This window comes from Macaca nemestrina, chromosome 4 (genome assembly GCF_043159975.1).
Source record: "Macaca nemestrina isolate mMacNem1 chromosome 4, mMacNem.hap1, whole genome shotgun sequence".
Classification (NCBI taxonomy): Eukaryota; Metazoa; Chordata; class Mammalia; order Primates; family Cercopithecidae; genus Macaca; species Macaca nemestrina.
Genome location: NC_092128.1, coordinates 148,866,794 through 148,889,943, shown reverse-complemented (window position 1 = coordinate 148,889,943; position 23,150 = coordinate 148,866,794). Strand labels below are relative to the sequence as shown.

The 23,150-nt window shown below is 45.6% G+C and overlaps 1 protein-coding gene and 1 long non-coding RNA gene across 4 annotated transcripts in view; both read left to right on the top strand.

Annotated features, from left to right (window-relative positions):
- The window catches only part of LOC105497830 (lemur tyrosine kinase 2), a 109,876-nt gene that overhangs the window by 72,987 nt on the left and 13,739 nt on the right, over nucleotides 1-23,150 (top strand). For all 3 annotated transcript variants that reach the window (XM_011769253.2, XM_011769264.2, XM_011769273.3), the window contains 4 exons: nucleotides 11,346-11,430; nucleotides 13,765-13,886; nucleotides 18,240-18,389; nucleotides 19,127-22,085. In XM_011769253.2, coding sequence (XP_011767555.2) covers nucleotides 11,346-11,430; nucleotides 13,765-13,886; nucleotides 18,240-18,389; nucleotides 19,127-22,085 — 3,316 coding nt within the window. The remainder of the gene's footprint in view (nucleotides 1-11,345; nucleotides 11,431-13,764; nucleotides 13,887-18,239; nucleotides 18,390-19,126; nucleotides 22,086-23,150) is intronic.
- On the top strand, nucleotides 13,893-16,578 carry LOC139362952 (uncharacterized). Its single transcript, XR_011622614.1, has 2 exons — nucleotides 13,893-16,370; nucleotides 16,401-16,578. It is a non-coding gene; the product is annotated as an uncharacterized lncRNA (long non-coding RNA).

The following is a 23,150-nucleotide window of genomic DNA, read 5'->3' as shown; positions in this document are numbered from 1 at the left end:
TTTGTCAGCATATCATATACTATATTTTTAAGTTGGAATTTAGAATATTTATTGGTTGACTTAAATTAGGACTTCCTCTGTTGGTTGAAGACAGAACAACCTACACGTCCAAGTAAAGTTCTTAACTCCGTTTGGAAACTAATCTAGTAAGGCACTCGTGGTGAAGTTGTATTTCTACCTATTCTTTAAGAAGAGCCTTAACCCGGAGTCTCAGGAGCCTGCGTCTCTGAAGTCGTGCATGTGACTTTTGGAAGGCCATGTAAACAGCAGGCGCTGCCAGCTTGCTGCTGTGCCATTCCACTCGCCTTGCTGGCCTGGAGCCCAGGACTTGCTGTCCCCTGCCTGCCAGTCTCCTGAGCAGCCTGTCCGTGAGATGCCACCCGGTCACTGTGATGGGCTGAGCCAGGGGGTTCCCACAGGCGGCCTGTCTCCTTGCAGCAGCTCATGGAGCTGGAGACCTGGAGTGGGTAGCCTCACGGAGTACCTGGGTGATCATTGTGTACAAAAGAGCCTCTGTAGGATTTGCCCGGTTGTAGCATTACAGTTACTTTCTGCTGAGCAACACTGGGGTTAGCGTGCAGTGAACTTCCCCTGCCTGCAGAGTTCAATGACAAGGTAAGAGGCAGAGAAATACATTTAAAATCCAGTGACAAGGTGAGAGGCAGAGAAATACATTTAAAATCCAGTGACAAGGTAAGAGACAGAGAAATACATTTAAAATCAAAGCAAAATGCACACCTGTGCTCACTACCGCCCCAGCAGGAGAGTGGAAATGTGCGTTCTCGTTTGGCATGGTGTTTGCCGTGTTCCATGCATTTGCAGAACATTCCGTGAGGAGTGATTTGATCGTCAGGGCCACCCCAAGCAGCACGAGGCAGGTGCCATTATTAATGCCACTCACAGAGGAGAATACCGAGGCTCGGGGTGCTGAGCGGTTGGTCTGTCTCAGCCACTCATTTGATCATTTGATGAGCAGTTTGTACCCAGGCGCACACACCGTGTGTGGTCATTTCTGCAGGAGGAGGAAGAGTTACTTTTGTCTGGGAAGAGTCCAGGTCAGTTTTTGGAAGGAAGTGGCGTTTTAGTGATCCTTGAAGAATGGGCATCAGTTGGAGGCTGGAGAATGTTCAGAATTGCTGGAGAAGGGAGTAGCAAGATGATGTATGTGGTAGGAGGAAGAGAAGGAAAGGGAGTTTAGGGAAATGTCAGATCGTCCAGTGTAACTAGAACAGAAGACGCAGGAGAGAAGATAGTGGGAGATAAGAATAGAGACGCAGCTTGAAACCACATTACAGAGGGCCTGAGTGCCAGAATAAGGCCTTCAGGCTGTGTTCTGTAGGCAGTAGGATGGCATGCCCACAACTTTGTGTGTGCACGTGCATGCATGTTTAATCACTATTGCACTACAGCTTAGGCTGGTTTAGAAAGAGAAGACACTACCGAAAAGAGACCTGGACAGGAATTCATATGTGATGCATTTCCATGAAGGTTCCTTATTTCCTTTTCTACATGGAAGACTTGCTGAAGGCAGGTATTGGATCTTCCTGACCTTTATATCTCCCATGATGTATGTCACATAGAAATGAGGAAAGGCTTCAAGGGAAAGGAACCAATTTGACTGCAGCTGCAACCCAAGCAGAGATGGAAAGACTGTAATCAGCTGAGTAGCTACACTGGGAGAGTGGTTAAAGAGCTTTCATTTAAAAAGGCTCTAGGTCCAGAGGGCTTCATGGGTGTCCTCTGACCTTTAGTGAACAGGTGGCTCCAGTGTATTTAAACTATTCCAGACCACAAAGAAGACGGAAATTTCTGTAATTCATATCATGAATCCAACACAACTTTAATGTAGCAAAAGATGGCGTAAAGAAATTTTTGGGCCGGGCATGGTGGCTCAAGCCTGTAATCCCAGCACTTTTGGGAGGCCGAGACGGGCGGATCATGAGATCAGGAGATTGAGACCATCCTGGCTAACACGGTGAAACCCGTCTCTACTAAAAAATACAAAAAACTAGCCGGGCGAGATGGCAGGCGCCTGTAGTCCCAGCTACTCGGGAGGCTGAGGCAGGAGAATGGCATGAACCCGGGAGGCGGAGCTTGCAGTGAGCTGAGATCCGGCCACTGTACTCCAGCCTGGGCAGCAGAGCGAGACTCTGTCTCAAAAAAAAAAAAAAAAAAAAGAAATTTTTGATGATTCTCATGAATGAACATAGACACAAATACTAGCAAACTGCATCCAGCAGTGTGTGAACAAAACAATTAAGACTGATTCTAGGACTCTAAGGGTAGATGTATATTATAAAAATATGTCTACATAATTCATTCCATTGACAGAATAAAAGAGGAGAAATACATTATAGCAATAGATTGTAGAAACATCATTTAGTATAATTCAGCAGCTATTCTGTGTTTACATAGACTATGTAAACATATTCTCCTCTGATGGGAAACCTTTCTTCCGATAGGAAAGGAAAGGTACAACTTAAATATCATATGGACTAAGACTCAAAACTTGACCAAAACTCAATAGCAATATCATGCTATTGCTAAATGGCAAAATAATAAAGCGCTTTCAATTTCAAACGAGGCAGAGATGCCCGCTGTTTATTTTACTTTCCAACATTTCGTTGGAGGTACTAGCAAATACAAACACAAACTATAAAATTATCAGTTTAAAAATAATAGGCCCAAGAAATAAGGGGGAAAAAAGGAAAAAAAAAATAATAGGCCGGGCACAGTGGCTTACACCTGTAATCTCAGCACTTTGGGAGGCCGAGGTGGGTGGATTGCTTGAGGTCAGGAGTTCGAGACCAGCCTGGCCAACAGGGTGAAACCCCATCTCTACTAAAAATGCAAAAAAATTAGCCAGGCTTGGTGGCGCATGCCTGTAATCCCAGCTAGTCGGGAGGATGAGGCAGGAGAATTGCTTGAACCCAGGAGACAGAGGTTGCAGCGAGCTGAGATCGCGCCACTGCACTGCAGCCTGGGTGACAGAGTGAGACTCCGTCTCAATAATAATAATAATACTAGACTCCGTCTCAATAATAATAATAATAATAGTGAGACTCCGTCTCAATGATGATGATAAGGATAATAATAGTTTCCGTCTCAGTAGTAATAGTTAAGATTTACCAAATGCTTCCCACATGCCAGCTACTTTACACCAACTCCTAGGCGGTAGTGCTGGTTTTCCTGTGTTACAGGTCAGGAGACACAGGCACAGACAGGTATACTGACTTGTTCAGGGTCATGCAGTGGGAAACCATCGGAGCTGGGATTCAAAGCTGCACCCTCTGCCTCCGGATTTATACTCTTAACCACCGAACTACACCACACTTCTTCACTGGTGCCATGGTGGTGTATGTTTAGGAAAACCAAGAAACTATGCTTTTAAAAAATAAGAATTCACAAAAGAACTTGTTGTGGCTTTTTATAAGACAGTATACATAAGTCAATAGTTTTTGTCTGTACAGGTATAATTATGTACCCAGCAGTGAAGGTGAATAAAAACCATTTTATTCTCAATAATGCCAAAATTATAAGTTATCTGGGTATATGTTATGTGAGAAAGACACAGGACTGTATGAAGAAAACTATGAGATCTTATTGAAGAATGTAAAAGAACATGTGGACACACGGAAAGATGCACCATGGTTTATGGTGGGAGGCCACACAGAAATGCCGATTCACTCAAAGGATTCCCATTAGAATCTGAACAGGGTTTTATTTATTTTATTTATCTACTTATTTGTTGTTTTGAGACAGGGTCTCGCTCTGTCACCCAGGCTGGAGTGCAGTTGCGCAATCATGCTTCACTTGCTTGGCCTTGACTTCCCAGGCTCAGGCAATCCTCTCGTCTCAGCCTCCAAGGTAGCTGGGACTGTACATAGGCACCATCGGTGGCGGACCCCATTCTGGCTAGGTTGTTTTCCCTAGGGTATAATAAGAATTTCACACCCTGTGGAAGAATTTGTACCCAAATGCTAGCAGGTGCCTGAGATACACACAGCAAGCACTCAGTAAATGTACCATTGCCCAGCTAGCAAAGACTGACCTAATAAGCAGGGCAAACACTGTCAAAGCTCTAGTATAAAGTTGCCTCCTTGTGCTTTATCAGAATCCTCTGGGTTTAATCCTCTCCTGGTATGTCTCCATCCCATCTTAGGGTGTTAAGTGCAGAGTCCCTTTGGAAGCTTAAATCTTTGTGGCTGCCAGAGTCAGAATGGCCTGGTGAACAGAGAGAGGCTTTGGAGTTGAAGTTTTCATTCACCTCTCATCAGCTTTACCAGTATAAGCCTGGTTATTTCATCCTTTGGAGCTATATCTCTTCTATAAAATGGGGATCGTCTTTAAAGCCCTGAAGTGCTGTTGTCAAGATGCAGATAAAGTATGCCAAGCTGCTAGAAGAGTATTCAGTAACTTGCTGGTATTTTGCTTCCTGTCTGTGAACTCTTCTTATCAGGAATCCAGGTTACTCGGGAAGGCATAGGTAGTTCACATAATAGAGGTGCGGAGCACAGGCCACCCTGCCAGAGCCTTCTGAGAGCCGGGCGGGGCTGGTGCCACTGGCAGCCTCATCCCTGGACCTGTTTTTCAACTTGAAGGGAGAGTAGACTGGCTGTGTGTTTGCGTTTTCCGACAAAAGCAGCCATTGACGTAAAGAGTTCCCTCTGTTGTTAAGAAATGACACCTGTATGTTTTTCTTTAGCTTTGCACGTTATTGGGCTTCAAATAATATTTATTTTTACCAACCTTGACCCAAATTGTATCATTACTTTGCATCCGTATAGCACTTTTATGTTTTCAAAACATTTCATATATTTTTCAATTTTACCCTTGCAACAACCTTGTGAGTTAACCATTTCAAGTGCATCCTGTTGTTTTGTGAGGAAACTGAGGCTCCTCTGCTACGCACGTGACCAGCCCAGCATCACATGGTCTTGGAGCAATGGAGCTGAGATGAGCTCCTGGCCTCCTGACTGCCCAGGGCTCCCTCCCACTGCACTGTGGAGCCTGGGCACTTGGGGAGGAGTCAGGGGCAGGACCCAGTCCTGCCACTGTTTGCTTCTTCACCACCTCTGGGTTTCAGTTCATGAGAAGCATTGCCTTTTCCCCTGGCAACACCAGTTGCTTGCTTTCGAGTTTTATAATGAGAGCCAAGGACATTCTACAGGCGTAATTGTTCATCTTTTACCAAGCCTTCACATCTCAAGTATCCAAAGACCTATGTGGAACGTTCGTATGGAGAGAGAAGAGGAGGGAGGGAGTGGGACAGTCGCCTTGCCGCCCAGGAGGTGCCTGAGCTCGACATCTCCCAAGCTAGTCTCAGGCTGCTTCCCCCAGCCTAGCAGGACACGTGCTTGCCCTTGTTGGAATGCTGGCATCCAGCTCCTTGTTCTGGTCTCAGGAGGGAGATGTCGGGAAGGTTCACAGGGTCTGTTTATAGACCCTAGAGGCGGTCGTTGGTGGTGCCTAGTGACGGAGCCTCTGTTGGCAAAACCTGTATCTCTGTAGTCGCAGCTGTTGGCCCAATGAATAGAGCAGCCTTACTTAAAGCATTTTCACTTTTCTCTCCTCAAATGGCATGTTCCTCCTCCCTCTCTCCCTCCCTGCCTTCTTCCCTTGCTTAATTCCAAGAAAAGGGGACCACCTTTCTTCTTACAATTAAAAGATTCTATGTTGTTCATAACAGTGGAGTCACAGGTGTCCCAAGATTTTTCCCAGGCACTTCAGCAGGCCTGAAGGCTTCTGGATGGAGCGCAGAAAATCACTTGTAAGCACACAGAGTGTGGCAAGTGATGTGATGCAGCTAACTGGAATTCACATTGAGGACCAGCTGCATGCTTGGAACGGCAGTTGCAAGTATCACTGCACCATCGTTGAGAGTTACTGATGGTGAAAGCGCAAACATATTACCGAACACTACCTTGCTAGCTTTGTGGCCCTGGCGAAGTCACTTCAATTCTCTGTTTCAGTGTCCGTTATTTGTTAATGAGGAAAATAATAGTACCCATCTCACAGGTTTGTTGTGAAGATTAAACACTTAGAGAAAATGTAAAATGCCTCTTGTGAAGTAAGGACTTTGTGAATATTAGCCATGATTATGTTATTGAATCAGTGTTATGTACCAAGCTGTTACCGAATTATATCAGTGTTAGCCGTTGCCATCATCATCTCCATTATCGCTATATTTCAGATGTGTGAACTTTGGAAATTAAAATCTTTGAAAATATGAATTTAATAGTTTAAGTTTTTGGTCTTTTGCCGTTCTGTAATGACATACATTTTGGACTATGGAAATTCAGCTTTGAAATCTTCAGTTTACAGCTTAAAACTATAAATTAGGCTTCCTTTTCTATTTTAATTTAATGGCTTTTTTATTCATATACCAGTTGGTGATTATAAAGACTCTAAGGGTTAAAGCCAAAAGCCAGAAAACTTAATCTGTTGTCAGTATGGGAAGTTCCTTTAGAAAAAGTAGTTTTTGCTTGTCAAATTGTATGTTTTTGAAAATTAACTTTTTCTTAAAATAAATTATATAATTGTTCTAAGTAAGTCTTGAAATACGCTCTTTCCCTCCCTTGTGGAGAAGTAGAGTTTGGAAGACGTGAAAGTAATTTGGAAAGGGCCTGACTGCAACGCTTGCGTATCTTTTAAAAAAGGAACAAATAAACGTTTTTAATAATGTGGATTATTTTTGGGTGCTTGAAGTTATAAATTCATTATAAATTCATTATAAAGTTATAAATTCACTATATATTTACTTAGACTCTTACTAGACTATTAAGTAATACAAGCTGAAAAAAAAAATTCAGGCAATTTTGCTAATAGCATTTTAGAGTTCTTTCCTAGTCACTCTGAAAATACAAGGAAACGCTCTTTCAGGTCGGGCCAGGCCCGGCCGGCTCCGCCAGCACCTGGCAGACTGAGGGAGAGAGAGACAGAAAGAGGAGGGGAGGAGGAGGAGGATTCAGGAAATAGGAGCTGGGAAGCCCTTCTGCGGAGCCCTTCTGCGCCACGGTGATATCAGTATCAAGATAGAAGTGTGGAATGGGAGAAAAATTCTCAAAGCCTGAAAGAAAATCTGGAGATGCTGTTTTTCCAGCAGCTCAGTTGAGGGAGAACTTACCTTGTCTCTGTTTCTTGATTCCTCTTCAATTTCTGTTTGCAAACCAAGACTTGGGTTTGGAGAACTCTATTGTACTGAGCCTAAGTCATTTTTTATCTATAACAAGAACATGCATTTTCACATGTCAGCTAGATTTGTGGACCAGTAAAGCTCTCCCCAAAGAGATGGGCTCTCACCCTGTCATCCAGGCTGGAATAGTGGCGCAATCATGGCCTATTGTAGCCTCCATCTCAAGGACTCAAGGCATCCTCCCTCCTAGGCCTCCCGAGTAGCTGGGATTACAGATATAGAAAAGCATATCCTAAAATTCATATGGAATCTGAAGGGACCTCAAATAGTCAATACAATACAGTCTTGAAACAGAAGAACAAAGCTACAAGACTCACCTTTTCTGATTTTAAAACTTACTACAAAGCTGCAGTAATCAAAACAGTGTTGTACTAGCATAAGGAAGACATATAGACCAATGAAATAGAAGAGAGAGCCCAGAAACAAAACCTCATATATATGGTCAAATGATTTTTTTTCTTTTTTCTTTTCTTTTTTTCTTTTTTTTTTTTTTTTTTGAGATGGGGCCTCACTCTGTTGCCAGGCTGGAGTGCTGTGGCACGATCTCAGCTCACTGCAACCTCCACCTCCCGAGTTTAAGAGATTCTCCTGCCTCAGCCTCCCCAGTAGCTAGGATTACAGGCACCTACCATCATGCCCAGCTAAGTTTTGTATTTTTAATAGAGACAGGGTTTCACCATGTTGACCAGGATGGTCTCGATCTCTTGACCTCGTGATCTGCCCGCCTTGGCCTCCCAAAGTGCTGGGATTACAGGTGTGAACCCCTGCACCCAGCCAGTCAAATGATTTTTTAACAAGAGTATCAGGACTATTCAATGGAGAAAGGATAGTCTTTTCAACAAACGCTGCTGGGAAAACGGGATATCCACATGCAAAAAAATGAAGTTGAACCCTTAACCAACACCATATACAAAAATTAACTCAAAGGGGATCGAAGACATACATGTAAGACCCAAAAGTATAAAAGTCTTAGAAGAAAATAAGGAAAATACTTTATGACAGTGATTTTATTCAGCAGTTATTTATTGGGTGTGACATCAGAGGCACAAGCAACAACAACAGTGAAGACTACATGAAAATTTTTAAACTTTGTTAATCAAAAGACACTATTAATAGGGTGAAAAGACAACCACAGAATGGAGAAAGTATTTGCAAATTACATATCTGAAAAGGGTTTTATAAAGCATATATGGAGAATTCCCACAACTCAGCAGCAAACAGCTTGATTGGAAAATGGATGAACATTTCTCCAAAGAAAATATACAATGGCAATAGGTACACCAAAAGATGCCCAGCATCACTGATCATTAGGAAAATCCAAGTCAAAACCATAATGAAATGCCACCTTACATCCATTAGGATGGCTACTATCAACATCAAACAGTAATATGTTTTGGCGAGGACGTGGAAGAAATTGGAACCCTTGTGCACTGTTGGTGGGAAGGTAAAATGGTACGGTCACAGTGGGAAGCAGTATGGTGGCTCCTTATAAATACTGAAAATGGAATTTCCATATGATGCAGTGATGCCACTTCTGGGTGTATCCCCAAAATGGTTGAAAACAGGGTCTTAAAGAGATAATTTGTACCCCCATGTTCATACCAGCATTATTCACAACAGCTGAAATATGGAAGTGTAAGCTAAAAATAAAACTTTAAGCTTCCTAATTGTCTGAATGAACTCGTCGTCTCAGCCAAGGGCATCCCACAGTTCAGGACATGATGGGGAGGGGGCCATCAGGCATGCCGCATTATACTCTCCCATTGGCATTCAGGCACAGCTGACCAGCATTAACATTAAAACAGAGATCTTAGGGCTTTTTGTAGCAACAAGACACTATATTCCAGCCTGACTAAAGTAAAGCATCACATGACAGATAGCAGGCCCTGGAAGAAATTGAAGTATTTTGCCCCAAAATATATTCCTTTGACATATTTAAAAATGGCCGTGCAAAACTGTCTCTTACAGGCAAAATCTACGTTCTGTAGAAAATACCTTTCCCGGCCGGGCGCGGTGGCTCAAGCCTGTAATCCCAGCACTTTGGGAGGCCGAGGTGGGCGGATCACGAGGTCAGGAGATCGAGACCATCCTGGCTAACAAGGTGAAACCCTGTCTCTACTAAAAATACAAAAAACTAGCCGGGCGAGGTGGCGGGCGCCTGTAGTCCCAGCTACTCGGGAGGCTGAGCCAGGAGAATGGCGTAAACCCGGGAGGCGGAGCTTGCAGTGAGCTGAGATCCGGCCACTGCACTCCAGCCTGGGCGACAGAGCGAGACTCCGTCTCAAAAAAAAAAAAAGAAAAAAGAAAATACCTTTCCCTTTCTAAGTCTTTTCTCCAATCCTGGAGAGAATTATCTGAGTCTTTCATCATTTTAAGTCTCATAAGAAATATTTACAGTCTATTCTTTCTGAAGCCTGCTGTCTGGAGTCTTCATCTGCATAATACGAACCATGGTCTCTACAACCCCTTATCTTAACCCAGACACTCCCTTATATGGGATTTCAGGTATTTATTTTTTATTTATTTTTATTTTTTATCTTTTGAGCACCCAGGCTGGATTGCAGTCGTGCGATCTCGGCTTATTGCAGCCTCCACCTCTGGAATTCACACGATTCTCGTGCCTCAGCCTCCTGAGTAGCTGGGATTACAGGCATGCACTACCATGCCTGGCTAATTTTTTGTATGTTTAGTAGAGATGGGATTTCACTATGTTGGCCAGGCTGGTCTTGAACTTATGACCTCAAGTGTTCCACCTGCCTTGGCCTCCCAGAGTATTGGGATTACAAGTGTGATCCACCATGATCCAGCCTCACTCCAGCTTTTTGTATTTTCAGTAGAGAGAGGATTTTGCCATGTTGGCCAGGCTGGTCTTGAACTCCTGGCCTCAAGTGATCTGCCTGCCTTAGCCTCCCAAGATGCTGGGATTACAAGCATGAACCACCTTGCCCGACTGGGTTTCTGGTCTTTAGGTGAACTCTTTTGACAAGTTGCCAATCAGAAAATCTGAGTCCACCTCTTAGCAGTGGTGAATCTATGTGGGTCTGCTACAACTTGATTGTTGCCTCCTTGGAGGAAAGAGTTTCGCTCAGGGGCTGTAGTTGGTTTAAGGCAGAGGGAGAGACTGAGGCAAGTCTTAGAACAGGAGTGAGAATTTGTTAAAAAGTTTTAGAGCAGGAGTGAAAGGAAGCAGTACACTTGGAAGGGCCAAGCAGGTGACTTGCAAGATCCAGGTGCCCTGTTCGTCCCCTGACTTGGGGTTTTATACATTGTCATGGTTCTGGGGTTTGCTGAAGCTGTGCACCCGTTCACTTGAGCAGTTTTTCCCTTCCCTTTGAGCATTCCCGGTGGAAGCTTGTATAAGAGGCCACTTTGCTTCTTAGTGTGCCTGTTTGAGATCTTACTGAGAAGAGGGTAACACCAGCTCCGAGTGTTTTCTATTAGGAGACTGTCTTTTCCTGGTGCTGACTGTGACCACTTACCATTTTAGAGAGACAGTTTAACAACCACCTGACCGTCACCTTATGGTCGCCTGACAGTCCTGGGGGCAATAGGGGGTGGGGGTGGGGGTGTGAGGGGGTGCGTTCCTGCCCTGTCCATATCTAACTACCTACTCTAACATACCTATGAGCTGGAAGCCTCCACTTCGAGTTTTTGAATTGTTCTGCCTTTCCTGACTGAACCACTGTATATCTTACATGTATTGAGTGATGTGTTATGTCTTCCTAAAATGTATAAAACTGAGCTGTAGCCTGACCACCTTGGACACATGTCGTCAGGACCTCCTGAGGCTGTGTCACAGGCATGGTCCTCAGCCTTGGCAAAATAAACTTCTAAACTGAATGAGAAGAAAAAAAGAAAATACAAGGAAACAAGCCGTAAATCTGGGTTTAATGCAGAACATGGTACAGATATGGTCAGTATTTAACCTGAGCTAATTACTTGCCAAAAATTGTGATCATCTTTATTATTTAAGTGATTGATGACATATATAATACTTCTATGAAAAAGAATTTTAAGACATTAATTATTAAGCAGAGAGCTCAATATACTTCCTCGGATCCCGAGAGAAAGCCCGTTTCTGTGGCATTTCCATACAGCACGATCCTGGTTGTTGATTCTTCTTGCCGTGTTCACTTCCGTCTGTTTTCAGTGATTTAGCCCTGCGGAATTGTTTTCTCACCTCCGACTTAAATGTGAAAGTGGGAGATTACGGAATAGGATTCAGCAGGTACAAGGTAAGCCAAAGGTTTAACTGTTTTCAGTCTGATTTAATTTGTATTGTGAAGTTGTAATGTCACCAGATGCCCCACTGTTATTTGTAAGAATCTTGGTCTGAGGCTTTCTGGAGAGGATTTGCAGCAGTCATTTTAATGGTGGTCTGGGCTTCTGGTGTGTGGCTTGTGTAAGTCTGCGGCTTTATGTCCGAGGTTTTGCGACAGCTTTCCAAAAGTTTGTTTAAAAAATTTTTTTTTGTTTTTTTTGAGACGGAGTCTCGCTCTGTCGCCCAGACTGGAGTGCAGTGGCGTGATCTCGGCTCACTGCAAGCTCTGCCTCCTGGGTTCACACCATTCTCCTGCCTCAGCCTCCCGAGCAGCTGGGATCACAGGCGCACGCCACCAAGCCCGGCTAATTTTTTGTGTTTTTAGTAGAGACGGGGTTTCTTTTTTTTTTTTTTTTTTTTGAGACAGAGTCTTGCTCAGTCGCCCGGGCTGGAGTGCGTTGGCACGATCTCGGCTCACTGCAAGCTCTGCCTCCCGGGTTCACGCCATTCTCCTGCCTCAGCCTCCCGAGTAGCTGGGACTACAGGCGCCCACCACTACGCCCCACTAATTTTTTTTGTATTTTTAGTAGAGATGGGGTTTCACCATGTTGACCAGGATGGTCTCGATCTCCTGACCTCGTGATCCGCCCGTCTCGGCCTCTCAAAGTGCTGGGATTACAGGCATGAGCTACCGCGCCCGGCCAAGATGGGGTGTCACCATGTTAGCCGGGATGGTCTTGATCTCCTGACCTTGTGATCTGCCTGCCTTGGCCTCTCAAAGTGCTGGGATTACAGGAGTGAGCCACTGCGCCCAGCCTAAAAATATTTATAAATGATGTAGTCTGATGGTGCATAATAAATTTTGGAGTGAACACATGAGCAACAGTAATTACCACCTGTTAATGATAAAATATACATATCATATAAATGTTTCTCCATTACATGGTCAGTAAAATTTCAGCTCACATTCAGTAACCTGGGAATTTAGGTTTTTTTTTTAACTCTGTCACAAATATATCCTAAAGGAAAAAAGTGAAGAAGTCAATGAAGTTTCCATTTGTGTGTGTTTGTGTAGCCCCAGTGAATGAGGTAGAGCGCTGTGGGGCAGAGAATGGGACTGTCCCAGCTCTGGGCTGTCAGGAGACCTCAGAGAAGCCACTTGACCTCCATTTTCTTTTCTTTTTTTTTTTTAATGGAGTCTTGTTATATTGCCCAGGCTGTTCTCAAACTCCTGGGCTCAAGCAACTTGCCTGTCTCAGCCTCCCAGAGTACTAGGATTACAGGTGTGAGTCACCCCACCCAGCCTTGACCACCACTTTCTAAGCAGCAACATACGGATAAGATCTGTTCTATTTTTCAGAGTTCTTGTGAGGACCAAATGGGTAATATTTTCAAAGAATATTATGCAAATAGAAGTTGGTTATTTGTCTACATAGTAGCTCTAGTGTCTCAAGCACTTGTTAGATGCCAGGCACTTAGCAGCACCTGCCTGCATCCTGCATCATCTCTTTTTTTCTTTTTCTGAGATGGAGTCTCGCTCTGTCACCCAGGCTGGAGTACAGTGGCGTGATCTCGGCTCACTGAAACCTCCACCTCCTGGGTTCAAGCGATTCTCCTGCCATAGCCTTCCGAGTAGTTGGGACTACAGGCTCCCTCCACCATGCCCGGCTGATTTTTGTATTTTTAGTAGAGATGGGGTTTCACCCTGTTGGCCAGGCTGGTCTCGAACTCCTGACCTTGTGATCCACCTGCCTCGGCCTTCCAAAGTGCTGGGATTACAGGCATGAGCCACCGCGCCCGGCCTACATCATCTCATTTAATCCTCACCACAAAGAGTGGGTTTTCCTCATTTCACTGACCCGGAAAACACTTCACAAAGTTGTTGCTTGCCTAGAATCCCATAGCTGTTAAATGGTAGAATGAGGACTTCAGATCCCTGTCAGAGTCTAAAGGCTGCAGTCTTACTAACTGGCTTCACTATTCAGCACATAAGGCCCAGTATATATTGTTGTAATGTTTTGCTCAGAGTCTATGTTATATGCATCAGACACAGCGTACTTTCCTTTTCCAGGAAAGATGACTTAGCAAGTGTTCATGGCTTGCAGATGAGCCCATGAAGCCCAGGAGGCTTCAGAGAAACTCCTTACCCACTTTCCGCCCAGAAAGTCGCTCTTCATGCCTGCTTTTTTTTCTGACCTGGTTTTTTTGGACTGGGTATATGTTTTCTGAGAATACCATGGATTTAAATTCTTGAACTCACCAAAAGTATAATTCTATTCAAAATTCTGTGTGCTTTCTAACAAAACAGGAGGATTATATTGAAACAGATGATAAAAAAGTTTTCCCTCTGCGATGGACTGCTCCAGAATTAGTAACCAGCTTTCAAGACAGACTGCTCACTGCAGATCAGACTAAGTATAGTAATATCTGGTATGTATTGGCTTACCGTTTTATTAGGCATTTCTTTAACAAAGTCCTAACTTCTTCCTCTTTGAGTACTTTCTTAAAGGAAAGTAGTTGTATAAGATGCAGGAACAAAAGAGTGCCTGATGGTGTGAAAATGACAGTTTAAGAAACATAATAGCAATTATCACAATTGTAGTGATGTAGTTAACGTTTTGAATACTGCCTCTGCTACCCATTTTCCTTTATAAAAGCAGGAACCAAGTCGTTTCATGTTCTGTGCCTCCCACAGGACCTGATATATAATAGATATTTAATACGTATTTATTGAAGTGAAAGAAAAAACTGAAAGGGGTGTGAACTGTCATGTTTATACTATGATTTATAGGAGTCTGTTTAATGGAAGCTAAGAAGATGCACCTAAAACTTTGACTAACAATTTCTGTCACAGCCTTCTTAATTTATAGCTATGTTGTATGTGCTGTTGTCCTGCTTTTTGATTTTTGGGGTTTTTTTCCCTCTTCTTGCCTTCTTTTGGATTTCTTTAAAACAATGTTTTTTGCTTTTATTATCTTTTTCATTGACGAGTGTAATTGGACATATTTATGGGGTACAGTGATATATATATATATGTATTTTTTTTAGAGTCTCACTGTTGCCCTGGCTGGAGTACAGTGGTACAGTCTCGGCTCATGGCTCACTGCAATGTCCGCCTCCCTGGTTCAAGTAATTCTTGTGCCTCAGCCTCCCGAGTATTTGGGATTACCGATATGTACCACACCTGGCTAATTTTTGTATTTTTAGTAAAGATGGGGTTTCGCCATGCTGGCCAGGCTGGTCTCGAACTCCTGACCTCAGGTGATCCGCCGGCCTCGGCCTCCCAAAGTATTGGGATTACAGGTGTGAGCCACCGCACCTGGCCTAGTGTAATATTTTGATACCTATATACAGTGCGTGATGATCAAATCAGGGTAACTAGTATCCCCTTCACCTCAAGCGTGTCATTTTTTTTTTTGTTTTGGGGAACATTCAAAAGCTGCTCTTCTAGTTGTTTGAAAATATTCAAAAATTTGGCCGGGCGCGGTGGCTCAAGCCTGTAATCCCAGCACTTTGAGAGGCTGAGGTGGGTGGATCACGAGGTCAGGAGATCGAGACCATCCTGGCTAACACGGTGAAACCCTGTCTCTACTAAAAAAATACAAAAATCTAGCCGGGCGAGGTAGCGGGTGCCTGTAGTCCGAGCTACTCGGGAGACTGAGGCAGTAGAATGGCATAAACCTGGGAGGCAGAGTTTGCAGTGAGCTGAGATCTGGCCACTGCACTCCAGCCTGGGCGACAGAGCGAGAGTCCATCTCAAAAAATAAAAATAAAAAAAAAGAAAATATACAAAAATTTGTTGTTAATTATAGTCACCCTTCAGTGCTGCAGAACACTAGATCTTACTCCTTCTGTCCAGCTGAAATTTTGTGTTTGTTAGCCAGCCTCTCACTATTCCTCCCCTCCCTCCCCTTCCCAGCCTCAAGTAACCACTCTTCTACTCTCTACTTCTATGAGATCAACCTTTTTAACTTCCACATGAGTGAGGAGGTTTTCTTCCTTTTTCTTTCTCCCTTGTGTATCTGCTCTACCTTGTGTATTGTGAGTTTGATACTTTTGTGTTTTTTCATGATGATGGTTATCCTCCTTTAGCTTCCAGATACAGGACTCCTGGACCATTTCTCTTAAGGCTGGTCTCATAGTGATGAATTCCCTCAGTTTCTGCTTGTCTGGGAAAGACTTTATTTCTCCATTCTTTATTTTAAAAAGTTGTTATTATATGTATTTACTTTTAGTAGAGATGAGGTCATGTTGTGTTGCCCAGTCCGGTCTTGAACCCCTGGCCTCAAGCGATCCTCACGTCTTAGTCTCCCAAAGTGCTGGGATTATAGGCATGAGCCATCACGCCCAGCCCTCCTTCATTTCTGAAGCATATCTTTGCGGGGCATAGTGTTCTTAGCTGCCAATTTCAGTACTTTGAATGTACCATCCCATTCTCTCCTTTCCTCCTATGTGACTTAATGCTTTTCTCTGGCTGTTTTTAGAATTTTATCTTTATCTTTGTTTTTGACTTTTGACAGTTTGACCATAATGTGCCTCTGAAATGACCTTTTGGGGTTGATTGTATTTTGAGGGCCTTTGATTTTCCTGGATCTGGATGTCTATATCTCTCCCAAGACTTGGGACGTTTTTAGCTGTTCTTTCCTTATAGAGCCTTTCTCTGCCTTCTCCTAGCTCCTTTATTCCTGTAACTCCCATAATGTGTGTATTTGTTTGCTCTGTAGTCTCCCATACGCCCTGAAGCCTTTCTTCACTCCTTTTCATTCTTCTCTCTTTTTCCCTCTGAGTAATTTCAAACAACCTTTCTTCAAGTGGAGAGGTTCTTCTGCTTGAGTCTGTTGTTGAAGTTCTGTATTTCTTTTTATTTCATTTATTGAATTCTTCAGCTGGGCTTACTGCCTGTGAGGACCGTAGGTGTGCACAGTGAGCAGTGTGAGGATGTAGGTGTGCACAGTGAGGTCCTCTTACTTGCCCTTACCTGGAAGAGAAGATTGCTCCTGGTTCCTGGCTGCCCCTTCCAGGGATGGGGTGGCGGAGGCCAGGCGTTTCCTTCCGCTCTCGCTGTGGCCGTCCTGAGTTTCCTGAGTCCCTGTTACTCCTTGGACGTGCTCTGGTGCTCTCCTTTAGTGATTTTTGTCAAAATGTAGTTGTTTCCTCGTTGTTTGGGGTGTGTCATGCAGGGTTGGCTGGACATCACAATCACTGGGGAGCTTTTTAAAAAGAGAGTTTTCTTTTTTTTTTTTTTTTTTTTTGAGACGGAGTCTCGCTCTGTCACCCAGGCTGGAGTGCTGTGGCCGGATCTCAGCTCACTGCAAGCTCCGCCTCCCGGGTTCCCGCCATTCTCCTGCCTCAGCCTCCCGAGTAGCTGGGACTACAGGCGCCCGCCACCTCGCCCGGCTAGTTTTTTTTTTTGTATTTTTTAGTAGAGACGGGGTTTCACTGTGTTAGCCAGGATGGTCTCGATCTCCTGACCTCGTGATCCGCCCGTCTCGGCCTCCAAAAGTGCTGGGATTACAGGCTTGAGCCACCGCGCCCGGCCTTAAAAAGAGAGTTTTCTAGACCACTCCTGGATCTACCCACTCAGCATCCTTAGGGGTGGACCTGACTTACCAGTGTGTGTGTTCATGGCTTCCCAGAGGACACAGATGAGAGTCAGGTTCGGGAACATGGCAGTAAATAGGAGACACAAGTGCAGGACAGAGGCAGTGCGTGGTGGGGAGGAGATGCAGAGACTTCATGGAGGAAACAAGAGGCAGCTCATCTGACCCAGCAAGCCAGCAGAGGCTGTTTCCATGGGGACAGAGCACCGGGGTGTGAGAGAGGGTTGGGCTGGGACTGAGAAGGGCTGTGGTGAGTCAGCCCTCAGGGCCTCTCCTGGCACACAGACAGCTGCCAGCGTGTTGGGGGATCCCTTCAGAATGGCAGCAAAACCCACGATACTGAGGAGTAACTCAAACCAAACTTGTGGGTCTCAGACATTGTCTTGCCCGTGTAAAGATTCCTTTTAGATGCTTTCTGGTGTTTACTACTGTTGTTAATAGGTGTATTTTTCTACCAAAAAAAAAATCAGAATTCAGGGTATTTATCTTGTTTCCAGCCATTCTGCCAAATTTTTAGAACATGCTGATGGTCTTTCCAATAATTTGTTGAGTACTTAAAAGTTGATAGTCATCTCATCCACATAATTACACCTATTATCTCTGTTTTGTACATTTTTCGTTGGCCAAAATGTCTAGGGTAGTATTCAGTAGCAAATAGGAGGCATGGGCTTCCTCATTTTAACAGAAATACTTTTTTTTTTTTTTTTTTTTTTGCGCTATTGTGCTGATTATTGGTTTGAGATTAAAGAACGATCTTGGCTGGTTGTGGTGGCTCACGCCTGTAATCTCAGCACTTTGGAGGGCCAAGGAGGGTGGATCACCTGAGGTCAGGAGTTTGAGAACAGCCTGGCCAACATGGTGAAACCCTGTCTCTACTAAAATTACAGAAATTAGCAGGGCATGATGTAATCCCAGTTACTTGGGAGACTGAGGCAGGAGAATCGCTTAAACCCGGGAGTCAGGGGTTGCAGTGAGTGGAGACCGCACCATTGCACTCCAGCCTGGGTGACAGAGTGAGACTCTGTCTCAAAAAAACAAAACAAAACAAACAAAAGAACAATTGTATTACTAATCTTTTCAATACACACCTTGTCCTTAAAATTACTGGCTATATAACAAATGTGAGTGTTAAGAATTTAACATCTAAAAGGAGAGAGAAACAACCGTTTTCTTTTTCCAACAGGTCCCTGGGTGTGACACTTTGGGAGCTTTTTGACAATGCTGCACAGCCGTATTCAAACCTTTCCAACTTAGACGTCCTCAACCAAGTCATTAGAGAGAGAGAGACAAAGCTCCCGAAGCCCCAGCTGGAGCAGCCCTACTCTGATAGATGGTTGGTAGCCTCACGTTCCACCTGTTCTGTTTCATCTTCACTGTGAAGTGTCCCCAAAACACAAAATTTGTGGGCCAAATATTGTATTTCTTCATTTCCTCTTTCACGATGACCTCACCATGAGCTGAACTACTTAATGTGGTTGGCAGTGACAAAGGTGTAGAAATGTTTAGGGTGTTGACTTGGCTTTAGGGTCCTTGTAAAGTCTTTTCATATTGTTTATTTATTTATTTGTATTAAAAAAAAAGAAAAAAAAGTAGAGATGAGGTCTCACTATGTTGTCCAGGCTGTTCTTGAACTCCTGGCTCAAGTGATCCTCCTGCCTCAGCCTCCCATAGCCCCAGGATTACAAGCGTGAGCCAGGGTGCCTGGCCTCTTTTGATATTTTTAACTGATTCGGCCAGGCACAGTGGCTCATGCCTGTAATCCCAGCACTTTGGGAGGCCAAGGCAGGCAGATCACGAGGTCAGGAGTTCAAGACCAGCCTGGCCAACATGGTGAAACCCCGTCTGAACCAAAAATACAAAAATTAGCCAGTTGCGGTAGCAGGCGCCTGTAACCCCAGCTACTTGGGAGGCAGAGGCAAGAGAATTGCCTGAACCCAGGAGGTGGAGGTTGCAGTGAGCCGAGATCATGCCACTGCACTCCAGCCTGGGTGACAGAGCAAGACTCTGTCTCGAAAACAAAACAAAAAGATTCGTGATGGTTCCACTGATTGCTTGTCATGTGCTGCTCAGGTATGAAGTCTTACAGTTCTGTTGGCTGTCACCAGAAAAGAGACCCGCGGCAGAAGATGTGCACAGGCTGCTGACTTACCTGCGGCTGCAGAGCCAGCGGGACTCAGAGGTCGACTTTGAACAGCAGTGGAACGCTCTGAAGCCGAACACAAATAGCAGAGACTCCTCCAACAATGCTGCATTCCCAATTCTCGACCACTTTGCCAGGGACCGGCTGGGTCGTGAAATGGAGGAAGTCCTCACTGTGACCGAAACGAGCCAGGGCCTGAGCTTTGAGTATGTCTGGGAGGCCGCTAAGCACGACCACTTTGATGAGCGCAGCCGGGGCCACCTGGACGAAGCCTTGTCCTACACGAGCATCTTCTATCCAGTTGAAGTTTTTGAGAGTTCACTTTCAGATCCCGGGCCCGGAAAGCAAGATGACAGCAGCCAGGATGTCCCCCTGAGGGCCCCTGGAGTGGTTCCTGTTTTTGATGCCCACAACCTTTCTGTTGGAAGTGACTATTATATCCAGTTAGAGGAAAAAAGTGGCAGTAACTTGGAGCTTGATTACCCGCCAGCGCTGCTCACAACTGACATGGATAATCCAGAAAGGACTGGCCCTGAACCACCCCAGCTCACGGCGCTCAGGAACGTTGAACTTGAGGAGTCCAGTACAGATGAGGACTTCTTCCAAAGCAGTACAGACCCCAAAGACTCTAGCTTACCGGGGGACTTACACGTGACCAGTGGCCCCGAGAGCCCTTTCAACAATATATTTAATGATCTGGACAAATCGGAAGATTTGCCCAGTCACCAGAAAATATTCGACTTGATGGAACTAAACGGAGTTCAAGCCGACTTTAAACCTGCCACTTTAAGTTCCAGTTTGGATAACCCCAAAGAGTCAGTCATAATGGGCCACTTTGAGAAAGAAAAGCCCCGTAAACTTTTTGACAGTGAGCCTCTCTGCCTATCAGATAATCTTATACACCAAGATAATTTTGATCCATTGAATGTTCAAGAATTGTCAGAAAACTTTTTATTTCTTCAAGAGAAAAACTTACTAAAAGGCTCATTGTCCAGCAAAGAACACATAAATGATCTTCAGACAGAACTTAAGAATGCTGGTTTTACCGAAGCTATGTTAGAAACGTCACGTAGAAACTCTTTAGATACTGAGCTTCAGTTTGTGGAAAATAAGCCAGGCTTGTCTTTGTTGCAGGAAAGCATAAGTACAAAGGGTGACGACACAGATGTCATGTTCACAGGTGACACTTTGAGCACCTCATTGCAGTCTTCCCCGGAAGTGCAGGTACCTCCTACCTCCCTCGAAACAGAAGAAACGCCCCATCGGGTATCCCCAGACTCACTCCCGACACAGGGAGAAACCCAGCCCACGTGTTTAGATGTTATTGTCCCGGAGGACTGTCTCTGCCAGGACCTCAGTCCAGACGCTGTGACTGTCCCGGTTGAAATTCTGTCGACCGATGCCAAAACCCGCAACATGGATGGCGGGTCCCAGGACTCTCCTGGCCAGGGTGAGGAGACCCTGCGACTCACCGAAAGTGACTCTGTTCCTGCTGATGACATCCTTGCCAGCAGGGTGAGTGTGGGGAGTAGTCTTCCGGAACTGGGACAGGAATTACACAATGAACCGTTTTTGGAAGACCATCCCAGTCATCGCCAGCTAGAGAAAAACTTGAAGGCTGTGGAGACTTTAAATCAGCTCAATTCTAAAGACACAGCGAAAGAAGCAGGCTTGGTGTCCGCCCTCTCCTCGGACTCAACCAGTCAGGACAGCCTCCTGGAAGACAGCTTGTCAGCGCCCTTCCCAGCCTCGGAGCCGTCCCTGGAAACCCCAGACTCCCTGGAGTCAGTGGACGTCCACGAAGCGCTGCTGGACTCTTTAGGATCTCACTCTCCTCAGAAACTCATGCCGCCTGATAAGCCGGCAGACAGCGGCTACGAAACAGAGAACTTGGAGTCTCCCGAGTGGACCTTGCATCCCGCCCCCGAGGGCACCTCAGACTCAGAACCAGCCACCGTGGGCGATGGTGGCCACAGCGGTCTGCCTTCCAACCCGGTCATTGTCATCTCAGATGCCGGCGATGGTCACAGAGGCACAGAAGTGACCCCTCAGACATTCACAGCTGGCTCCCAGGGTTCATACCGAGACTCTGCATACTTCTCAGACAATGACTCTGAGCCCGAGAAAAGGTCTGAGGAGGTCCCGGGAACCTCCCCATCCGCCTTGGTGTTGGTACAGGAGCAGCCCCTGCCCGAGCCTGTCCTCCCAGAGCAAAGTCCTGGTGCCCAGGATAGCTGCCTGGAAGCCAGAAAGAGCCAGCCAGATGAAAGTTGTCTGTCTGCTTTGCACAACTCCGGTGATCTGGAATTAAGAGCCACACCGGAGCCAGCACAGACTGATGTTCCCCAGCAGGTCCATCCCACGGAAGACGAGGCCAGCAGTCCCTGGAGTGTGCTGAACTCAGAACTTAGCAGTGGCGATGACTTCGAGACACAGGAAGATCGCCCCTGCACCCTTGCTTCCACGGGGACCAACACGAACGAACTCCTTGCCTACACCAGTTCTGCGGTGGACAAGTCCCTGTCCAGCCACTCCGAGGGCCCCAAGTTGAAGGAGCCGGACATCGAAGGAAAGTACCTGGGGAAACTTGGGGTGTCGGGGATGCTCGACCTCTCGGAGGACGGGATGGATGCGGACGAGGAGGACGAAAACAGCGACGACTCGGACGAGGACCTGCGGGCCTTTAACCTGCACAGCCTCAGCTCCGAGTCGGAGGACGAGACCGAGCACCCCGTGCCCGTCATCCTCAGCAACGAGGACGGGAGGCACCTGCGGAGTCTGTTGAAGCCCACGGCGGCCGGAGCCCCCGACCCGCTGCCTGAGGACTGGAAGAAGGAAAAGAAGGCAGTCACGTTTTTCAATGATGTCACAGTCTACCTGTTTGACCAGGTATCTGTTCCCTCTAAATCATTTTCTCTATATATCCATATAAGGATTCCAAAATGTGCTAGGAAATTGAGTGTGGTCTGTTTTCTAGTTGCCGTTTTGAGGCAGCAGATTGTGATTACTCATAAAAAGTCATTTGGGGTTGGTTACAGTTCTAAGAATATGCAGAAATGTCATTTGTGCAGGGAATTCGTATTAAATTAAGGAAAAGAGCAAATATTCTTCCTGGGTCTTCTACTGGAGTCTTCCTGAAATTAGTCACCCTTTACACACCAAATTTTTATTGTTTTGCTTTTTATTTTTCTTTTGAGACAGCCTTGCTCTGTGGTCCAGGCTGGAATGCAGTGGTGCGATTGCAGCTCACTGCAGCCTTGAACTCCTGGGCTCAAGCGATCCTCCCACCTCAGCCTCCATAATAGCTGGGCCCACAGGTGCATGCCACCATGGCTGGCTAAGGTTTTGTTATTGTTGTTTAATTTTTGTAGACACACGGTCTCGCTATGTTGCCCAGGCTGCTCTCAAACTCCTGGGCTCAAGCCATCCTCCCACCTCAGCCTCCCAAAGTTTTGGGATTACAGGCACGAGCCACTGCACTCAGCCTCCAATTTTTAGAGCCTGACAATTGGCAGTAGGACCTACCACTTGGGTGCAAGCCTGGAACCGTGGCTGGCGTGCAACCCTGGAGACAGCTCAGGAGAGGGGCCGACCAGAAGCCCTGCGGTGGGTGCCTGGAGGGTGGGACACGCAGCAGGAGTGTCTGTGGTCCTTCTGCTCTGTCCCCTGACCTGTCCTCTTTCCCTGCTTTGGAGCAGGCGGCTTAGTGTGCACTGCTGAGTGGGCATGGATTTAGGCTCCTTTAAAAATGTAACAGCTTATAATTCAAGTATGCTTTAAAAAAAAAAAAGTCCTTTTCATACTATTCTTTGTAGCGCTTGAATTTGCTGCTTGAATCAGCTGGATTGTTGGGAGAGCTCAGTGGTGGGACATGAGAATGGGGTCCCCTCACCTTCTAGAAGGCGCAGGAGTCCTCGCCGTCTCCTTCACATTGCTTGCCTTCCCTTTCGCCCC